The 10,798-nt window shown below is 34.8% G+C and overlaps 1 protein-coding gene across 2 annotated transcripts in view; it reads right to left on the reverse strand.

The window, feature by feature from the left end:
• The window catches only part of LOC149793755 (ankyrin repeat and SAM domain-containing protein 3-like), a 57,361-nt gene extending 46,896 nt beyond the window's left edge, over positions 1-10,465 (reverse strand). Inside the window, exons 1-3 of one of the 2 annotated variants that reach the window (XM_089967738.1) lie at positions 10,324-10,465; positions 6,009-6,297; positions 3,099-3,294 (exon numbers count right to left, since the gene is read on the reverse strand). In XM_089967738.1, coding sequence (XP_089823864.1) covers positions 3,099-3,294; positions 6,009-6,208 — 396 coding nt within the window. In that variant the 5' untranslated portion in view covers positions 6,209-6,297; positions 10,324-10,465. The other variant, XM_089967739.1, reaches the window with a different exon arrangement.
• Positions 10,466-10,798: the final 333 nt, after the last annotated feature.

Raw genomic sequence — 10,798 nt, forward strand, 5'->3', positions numbered from 1 at the left:
GAGAGGAATATGCAGAAATAATATTATTATTTATTAAATGGAATATGTGGTGATAATACGAGTGCTGGTTCTAAAACTTTGCAAAATACATCTTGTACAACTATTCTGTTGTTTCTAACAACACTGTAATATGGCAGTAATTTCTACACGCATGAAGTTGGCCCACTTTTTACTGTAGTCCCTTGCTAATTAATAGTTTTAGATTTTACAACAAAACTAAGCACATTTTACCTTTTTACAATAATACATGATTACAAATATTTAGATTGCAAGAAAATAGAAGTTAAAAGTACTGGTACCAACAAAACTAAAGGAGATGGTAAAAAGGAATCAGGATTAACAGATTGGTAGTGTAGTAAAGTATCCATATATCAGAATGACATCAAGTATTTTTTCATCAATTTCATCATTAATGACACTGTTTCAAAATGTTGTGTACTAGATAATAGTAATCCAATTTTAATACAAATACCAAATGATGGCTTGGAACTAAGTGCCAAAAGGTCTCCAGAAAATATTACCATGATCAAAATATACACAGGAAGAAGTTAGAACCAAACACAAACAGGACAAATTGTATCCATCTTGCTTTGACTTTACACAGATCAGTCAGTATCATATGTTTAATGTCATTTAATTTTTGCACATTGAGAGCATGTACTTCATTTGGTAATACATCTGCATGATATAAATGTTTGTCGCATAGGGGTTCTGCCAACTAGAGATCTACACATACATAATTAAGTTGTATAGGGATGTTCCCTATGAGCATTAATCTGTTAATTGTTTCGGAATTTAATATGATCCTCTTCCTCTGTGGATGAATATTATTCTGTGCTGAGAACTCCTTTAATTGCCTGCTGTCTGATACACATATGCATAACTAGCTTGAACAAGTTACTGTTCTTTATGGTTGTGCAATTTCCAACATCTCAAAGGTATGGCCTCTCGGGTATTCTATCTTGGATATCTCCGTTCCAAAAAGAAAAGTTTTCCAGAGGTCTCACTAGGATTTTAAAACTAGGAGATCAGGACTCACATTTTGGTAAAAATAGGAGCCCCACTAGCAAAAGTTGCAGTCCCCTCCCAGAAAACTATGCAAATTATAAGAACTATTGGTTGCCATTGAGTTTAATTTCTACATTCTTTATAACACTTACATAACTCTTGTTTGTCCATCAGAGTGAGTCTGAATTTTGTTAATCCAAGGAAGATCTTATTCAAAGGCACTAAGCTAGGCATGACACTTTCTTACACTTGGCTACCGTCCCATCCAAACTATCAGTTCTAGCAACTTTAGCACTCTCCTGAATCTAGTTAGAATCTTCATCAGTTTGCCGTTGAACCCCAAAATACTCATTCAAGTCTAAGTCTCAACATGCAATGATTCCGAGGTCACATGCACTGCTTATTCCACTACACTCGGAAATGAACATAATAATTTAAGCCAAAGTTGTTTATTTGATGTACTGTTATAGATGACCACATGTACATCTCTAGGTCTTTCTGCCTCTGAATTCAAGCACTGTAAATATCAGTAGATTTTCCCAACCAGCTGCCAGTCAAAGCCTTTGATCTTGCCGCCCAGCTATTGCAGCATGTTCCTCTGATGTACTCATATTGGTGACATGTACATGGGCGGGGGGGGGCTTTCAGCCACTAAATTCTGTCATTGTAAATATCAGCACAGTTAACTGATCTACACATTTTCCCACTAAGCAGGTTGCTGAAGCAGGACTGGCAAGTCTTTGAATTTTGCCGCCCACCTATTACATGCGTACAGAGGACTCTTGCCTAGGTGATTTTCTGCATCCCCAATAAAAAACTGGCATCCAAATATTCGTGATGGAGCATTTCCGAGACCTCTTAGTTTTCACTAACATGAACTCTGCCAAAGATTCACTTCCCTGTATCAGTGCATTGCTGCCTCTTATGCCAGATTTTTTCTCTTCCATAATGCTGTATTAGGGTTTTAAGTCCAACATTCCCATAGTCTGCTTGTTCAGACATGGGTATCTTGAATAAATGTAACCGGCATATTGCCCATCCAACACGTTCAACAGACTTGCACTCAACATCAATTTTGGCTCAAAATCACACACTGGTATTTCCAGTGACATTTTCTCAATGTCCAACAGACAGATATACATGAAATTCATTGTCATCACAGCTATCACCAGCCAGTATTTGCCAACTGAAAACATCGTCTGAAGACAAACCCTGTTATTCAGCCATTTTGGTTTCCTGTGTGGCCCTTATTCAATATACACACATTTGTAAAACTTCCGTGATGAAAATAAGGTTAAAAGGTCCATAAAATGCTAGTTCCAGGGCCCAATGAACCAATCAATTTAGTTTAACAGCCGTTCATGTCGAACCGTGTATCCAGCTATCTGGATGCCGCATAAGTGCTGCAATACCGCTACTGGCAGCGTGAATTACCTCGCAAAATGCACTTTTAAAGTTAAAAGTATAATAAAAATTGCATACTGTGCAAAGCACAGGTTTTATATCTGCGGCATAGATGTAATTTGCAGAACACATATCAATGCTTTAAAAGTATGCAAATTCATACAAATTACGTGCACTTACATGTACTGGCATCATTTTCTGACCCAATGTTTTATTCATGTTAGACCACTAGGAGGGAGACAGATGTGATTTTAAATATATATTCAGTTTTTTTTCTGACAACCCCATTAACGACTTCTCATTTTGTTAACACGACCCAAAAGAAGTGATTTTCCTAACCAACCTTCCACTGTCAGAATCAAAATATTTGAAACACAACCTCCTACATAAGTTTTTTTGAAGTGCCGTCCCCGGGGGGATAAATGTTTTACTGGAACTGCCCTTACCACTTTCTGTCACAAATCATTACACAGAAAGCACAACAGTGGCACTGAACTCAATGTCCTTTAATTAATGTAACCACTCTAATTTTGTCAAACAGATGTTCTCTCAGATAATGGAAGTCTACTATCTACAATACAAAATCACATAAAACTTGCACACTTGCACACAAAATAATTGCCACCATTTTGACATGCTGAAATAAAATAGAGACATTATGTTCTCAATAAATTGCACAAACTTACACGGCAAAGGTAATAGCCCACACTCTCATTGCCACAGCTTGCTGCCAACATAAGCGGTGTCTCTCCTTTATTGTTCCGAATTTTCACATTGGCTCCAGCTTCAAGGAGAAGTTTGACTATGTTGTCATGTCCAATATAACAGGCATACATCAGAGCTGTCCAACCACCTCTGTTTCTAGCATCAAAATCTACTCCCCTGAAACAAGTACAAATGTAAAATAAACACTGCTTAAATACAAAGTAGGTATGCAACAATGCCACATCTATTAAAGGACCAATTTTATACATGAAAGGAAAGTGTTCTAAATATGAAAAATTATATATTTAGTTTTAAGTTAAAGTTTTAGTTTTAATTCCTGTTACAGTAAAACCTGTTATGAAAGACCACCCCTTCTGCCAACAAAAAAAATCTCTCAAGATAGGTGGTCTCTCATAACAGGTTTGTAAAAGAAATACCAGTTTCCATGTCCAGTTTTAGAACAATTTAATGAAAAATAACCACTGGACATATATTCTATTTTTTATCAATAGTTCTTGCTAAAATATTGTATGCATTCATCTGAAAACAAACTTATATAGCAATAAAGATATACTTCTATCATTAAACATAAAATTACATTTACATTTGAAGATCACATGTACATTAGCATATGAAATCATTTCTGATTTACTCCTCGTCTTTTATAACACACTAAAAAAAATTTATCAATGTTTGAACTGCTATTTTGCGAGTGGTCTGCTCCTTTCAGTTACAATAATTATTTTCTTTTGTACTGTTAATTGTTTTTAAAACAAGTATTAATAAATCAACCAACTTATCAGTTAAATAATCATTCCAGCCAGTACTAATCCCAACTGACTTCTAGAATATGCAACCAACTTCTAATACAGGTCATGTGAGATGAATAATAACGGGGGAGAGCTGTAATTTGAGATGGGGGAGGGGGCAGATGTACATGTATATAGACCCTGAAATTGTTAGTTCCTATTATTAGAAATGCATGGTATTTTTTGTGACTGCAGAACAGACAGCAAACCACTGACTTAGTACAGACTGAAATTACCAAAGCCAAACATCTGCTGCACAAATGGAAAAATCCACTGTCGGGCAACCCAATAACAAGTTAACATTTTACTTGGAAAGCAAAGTTTTCTGTCACTTGCCAAAACAGTTTTGCCCAATCTGACTGATAAATATAAAAATATAACTATTATTATTATTATTATTATTATTATTTCTCTGCAGTTGAGAAAAAAATCTACTCTGAACAAGTAGATCAATTTAGGACTTTCGTAGTACAATACTGCACTAAATATTAGTACCCCTACCTTCTTTACTGATGGAGAACCAAAATAATCCCATATCTACCAATGGAGCAGCCTGCTGTGATTCTGAATACTGTCAGGATGTCTGCAGATATTGCATGCATTATCCCTTAACAAATTAAAGTCCTCTTATTTAAGGGCAAAATGGCTGATTGTCACCACAGAAACATGAATAAAACAGCATTACTTTCTTCAGCCAAATCTTGTAGCTAAATTATCCACCATATCTGATATTAGTTATTGTAATAACTTTCATTCTGCCTCAATTATGAAAATGCCATATAAGGGCATTGCAACCTTATTTGAAAACAAACAGATCTGAGTAAATATAGCAAATATTCAAAATGTAGTGTAGCCAACCATATTTGAAAAAGGATTATCGTGAAAATCTTGTATTTTCTGTCAAAGCACAGTTCATGTAAACATACCAAATATTCTAACTTATATTGGCATTGTTAAGTTACAATAAACTAAACTTCCTGAATAATATAAATCTACTTAGGTACTACTCAGATTTTTTTTTATATTTGCTACACTGCAATGTACAGAATCACTTCCAAGCATAGACACAGTCAAGGCTATGACATTACAACTAGGACTTTCCCAGCCCTGAAACTGAATGGAAATTTTACAATAAATGAAGATCAAGTTGTTCACACTTGTAGCACATTACTTCTCATTGTAAAACTTGTAAAAATGACACAGTCATGTAACACATAAATAATATAACACTTTTATAGAAATAGATACTATCAAATTCTGTGTATTAATATCTAGCCTAGATGTGTACATGGCTTAAGAGTCATAAATGTGGTAAAAATGTATCTCAGTGTGTAATGGTTTTGTATTCAATGGGCAAAAAATGATTCATTTCCAATCTGAAAGCATTTGTGATATTTCAAAACCAGGTCTTCACCGGTGGTCAAAAGACAGGTTGGAAAATTTGTAAAAGTTATATTCCCCAATATAGAATGCATAGTTGATTTCTAGATTTAAACATATTTTGAATAAATACAAGTGCTCTTTACATGCATATCTGGATTTTCACAGCATGAAAACTATTTACTTCACAACAGAAAAATATATAATCCCAAAATGGGATTAAGCCTAATCCACCATCACACAGTTGAATCATTAAAACACAGGCATCGTTAATCCAATGGAGCATTGAAAATTACCACTGGTCACTATCATAACTGTTAAAAAGTAGCTGTGAGTTGATAATCACTTAAATAGTTAATTTATCTGTTTACTGTTAATTGAGTACCTAGCAATATCCTGCACCTGACAATGTACAACAAATGCTTGTTTCACATATGGACATGTGAAAGAGTTAGTGTGATTATTGTTGCACATATGGAACTAGCTTGGAGTACTTCCCCAAGCACTAATTTCATTACTGATGATAACAAAAGATATGGGGTCTCAGTCTTACAAATTTAACTGGCATCAGTTGGATTTTTGCAGGATTAATGAAATTTAAGCAGGATCAAATTTATTTTGGTGATCCTGTGTGATACTGAAGAATTTTTTTTTAATTTCAAGCCCTGCTATAGTTTTGGAGTTTCCACTTCAAAACCTCACCTAATAATCAAGGCCTTGACCCACTCATACTGTCCAATGCTCGAGGCGGTATAAAGATCAAGAGTGATTGGCTCAAACTTTTCCTTTTCCTTGCTACCAACCACCCCTTTCCAGACAGAGAGACTTCGGTCTAGAAGCTCACTCTCTGAAGACTCATCTGAGCCTTCATAATGAGCATCCAGCTCACTTGGTGCTGCCATGCTACCACTCACTCATCTTCCAGAACAGATGACAACTATCGTGGGATTTTCAGTGTAAACTTGCTTTCAAACATCCTACAATGCTCCTTCTGAAAAAGTTAAAAATCATTTGTGTTCATATTAAATTTCATTTTGGTGGGTATAAATTTCAGTGTCTGTTCAAAACTTGAAAATTTAGGAGGAGATTCTCTCAAGAGAATGAAATGTGTGGAATTTACTTAATACAAAAGGGATGTAATCGATGACTTGTAAATATGATAGATGATATTCACACACTTGGGAGGTTGGGGTTGTGGTGAGATCTTCTGAATCACACTTGGGAGGTTGGGGTTGTGGTGAGATCTTCTGAATCACACTTGGGAGGTTGGGGTTGTGGTGAGATCTTCTGAATCACACTTGGGAGGTTGGGGTTGTGGTGAGATCTTCTGAATCACACGATCAGGTGGCACAGAACAGACAGTGAATTTGTTATCCAACTTCCAACTGCATACTATATACAATGCAGGAAATAAAAACCCAAACTAAAATGTTTCAAGCAAAAGAAATCAAAATATGTTTTGGGGAAATGACTGAATTCATATGGCTTAAGATGTACTTGCCAAAAATTTAATATTTTGTGTTAGTATTTAGTATTGTGCAAATCTAAAACTTAAAAAGAGTTGAAAAGTCTTCCCTAATGTGCTGGCAATAACGTGTCTAAACTGCTATATATCTGATCAGTAATTCTTTCCTAACTTACATAAATTAAGAAAGCATATTTAAGTCATTTGCAAGCACAGCATCTCAGTCATTGGGAAATAATTAAAATGGTAACTGAGTTTATAAGTCTGATATCTGTAACCCAGGGGCTAGCAGCAAGGAACTTTCCATTGTCTCCGACATGTTTCATGGGTCCCTAGGAAATGGTAAAACTGCATTCAATCTGACTGAATTGGAGAAATTTTTGATACAGGAAAATAAAGATTACTGGTGTCACCAATTATTCATTTCTATATGTTGATTTTTTTTAATACTTAAAGAAGTACATGCAGTGTAAGATGAGGTGAAAATAAATAAAATGTAACCAAGCAAATAAGTCAATTTATAGTATGTATTTCATGAATGTTTGTAATTCCCTTTGCTATTATCAGTAATGACCACAAATGTACTTTCAATATGGAAAGTGTGATAGCTATTAGATTATAGGTATACATATAATGTGACTCAGTCAAGGGAACAGGTCGACTGGAAGAAGACCAATATTGCAGTCCCCATTATAAGACATCATGATGTTTGCCACATGCATTGTATGGTAGGCCCAACATACATGAAAAATGTAATGATCATTGCTTCTTGAGTAATCTTCATACAACAAGATAATTATAATGCAATGGCTCAATACTATCTCAATGCCATGATCTGTTACATGAAAAATACAATATTAAATTGCCTATTTTAGTTCATATAAATACATATTCTGTATAACAGTTTGCTCCTGAACACTTAAATTACTTTAAAGTTAATAATATATCACTTTAAACTTGTTGCATTCTATATGTGATATTTGACTATACCACTGCTATGTATACTGAATTTGTATTGTTTGTTGCCTTTTGTCCATTATTACATGTTATGTATAATTGTACTTTGTAACTGACCTTTGTCTAAAATCAAGTTAAAGGGTCTTTCTGACTAATGACATTTATTTTGTAAACAGCATAATACACAGCTAATATTTCTGTATGATTACAGATTAAATAATCATATAATTATTATTGGAGGTAAACATTTTTATTTTAATCCGAGTCTAGATCATTAGTTTTTCACTTGGAAATCCATAAACTTGTGGACAATTATGAATCTTTTTAGAAAGAAACCGGACCTACATCTGGCTCTATTACTGCAGTTTAAGCATTTTATATCAATGCTTTTTACTTGAACAATTACTCATTCCTACCTAACATTCAAAGTGTAATCAGTAATATTGTTGTTTACAGTTTTTAATTTGGGTGGATTCATTTATTTTATTCAATGGAATTACAAAGTGCTCATTAATACTTCTTGAACTAAATCATTAATCTGGAATTATATTAAATTCAGTCAAGGGCATTTTGGATTTTATTACTGTGATACATCAAGAGACCGTTAACACATTTCCACATTCCAGGCCATTGGCACATTAGCATATTCGAGCCTATGTGCACATCAACACCTTCAATAATGGAATTTATTTGGAACACCGTTTGAATTAAATTGGTGCTCCATACATTCGGACTTGTGATAGTACTTTTAGGACTATTTAAGATTTAAGTCACAATTCTTTTTAAATTTCACTGCATTCTAGGAAAATAAATTATTTGTTGAATTTTAAAAAAACTTGGCTTTTGCTTTTTTATGTTACATAGTTTAAGACCATAGATTTGTAACACGACACACACACCTGAACATCCAATTTGTAATAACAATAACCAACCGCCCTTAACAATTTTCAAAATGTTTGGGAGGAATTATGATATTACTTTGAAGAAATGCACAGTTGCAGTACTTTTTTAATAAGCACAGTACAAAATGAACATAATATTAAAGGTAAGTACATTTTCTATATGTAGGTGACATACACTGTGCACACATTAAGTAATTATCAATGGCCCTTAACAATTTAACAATAGCACTTAACAATTTAACAATAGCCCTTAACAATTTAACAACAGTCTTTAACAATTTACCAATAACCTTAACAGAAAATATCTAAATTGATGAACTGACCCAAGTGCAATTCAAATGCCACCCACCCAATTTCAACCAACTGTAGAAGCTGAAGATGGAATGATATTACTTTTAGCAGCACTTGGCAAACCAGCCACCCAAGGAACTGTATGGGGTGGACATGGAATAAGATGGCCTGAATTCTCATCAAGCAACTTTTTTTTATGGTAAAGGTCTCCCACCACTAATGAAGTTTTACTCAAGAGGTGAATAGGCCTGAATTTCATGCTTTTCAATAACCAGTGGATACACAGGTGCTGTTATGACAGGGATTAATTCTCAGAAAGTTAGTGTTCTCAAGGATTTAATGCCCTGGCCCTAAAGGAGAGGGATTTTTATTACAGTCCACATACAAAGGTCAGTCAAAATAAATTTATCAAGTACTAACAAAGTGGCCTGATAGTCCACGTGATAAAAACGATGATGCTTCTGCATGAATCATGCCAAGTAACCTTGGTCTCTGCGACCAGTAATGTCAGAAAGAAAAATAACAGCTGAGAACATCTTGTTGGTCTATCATTCCTCTGTGCCATCAGAGTAGTAGTCAATAAATTATACCCCCAAATCTGTGTTGATACTGACGGACAAATTGTGGGTAGTTTGTCACCTGTTCATTAAAAAGTGCAATTCTGCTACATGCTGATCTTTACAGAACACACTTGCATAGAGTTTAGACACTTACCTGTATTTGGTTACAAACAATCATATATAGAATGAAATTAAAAATGGCCACATGATGTAGGGTTGTCGTATCCCATGTGGATTTACAAGTTGTCAAACAAAGTATTTCATCCGAAAATATTTACATATTGCCAAATGAACCCTTCAACCACAGCAACTCAGGCAGTGTCTAAACTGTACATTGCTATGCTGTGGTAGCCAGATTCGTCTGGAAACCATTCCTCTTTTTTTTTTTATGAATAGCTATCATAACCACAAATCGTCCATCAGTATCCACAAGATTTGGGGGTCCGATTTATCGTACTACCACCTTAAAAGCTCCAAAACATGGAACACATATGCAGCCCTTAGAAACTGACATAATACAACACTACATTTTACAATTCAATACGGAAAGGTTCCGTAAAATATGTCACATGTGGAAACCGTACACCCGCTGAACTTGAAAGTAACGCTGAAGATGTCGCTGGAATACATGCTGCTAAAATTATGGCCCACCCCCACCCCCTCTACTGGCACCTAACAGTGTTACGCTTTTTATACTCATCTAACAGACATTATGACACGATTTGTTAACTTGAATACCGGTATTCCTCAGTTTCCGCAGCAATATGCCGTAACAATTAAGAAAGAAACCAATTTGGCGCTGTGCAGTGTTATGAATGTTTTCTACGTGTCCCTGTCGTTACCTTTTTAACAATAAATGTTGATTAAGGTACCAGAATAATTTCTTAAGTGTGCTGCACTATCCTCAGCAGCTCATACCGATGGGATTTTTTAATTATTTCTTTTTATATTTTATTTTTCCGACCAAGATTGCGTTCGATTTGAGCGTTGAAAAGGTACGTTCGATTTGACATACCGAGGAGTCATTATTAAAACCGAATTCCGAGAACACAGCCCTTGCACTTCAATATAGGTCAAGATCATTTTTCTCGTTCTTGAGAATACCTAAACACTTGACATAATACAGATGGAAGAATAACAAAGAAGAATAATTTGGTCATCTTCGACACAACTCTTATATTTTAACATCTTTATTCCATCATTTTGTCAGTCACATTCACAGCACCTGCGCAGGATAATTGATAAATGATCATTAATTCAACTCTGCACACATATTTCAAAGTAAAAAGCACCCAAATGAATGAGGATTGGTTTATT

The sequence above is a fragment of the Sinohyriopsis cumingii genome, chromosome 8 (assembly GCF_028554795.1).
Source record: "Sinohyriopsis cumingii isolate HCF-2022 chromosome 8, ASM2855479v2, whole genome shotgun sequence".
Lineage (NCBI taxonomy): Eukaryota > Metazoa > Mollusca > Bivalvia > Unionida > Unionidae > Sinohyriopsis > Sinohyriopsis cumingii.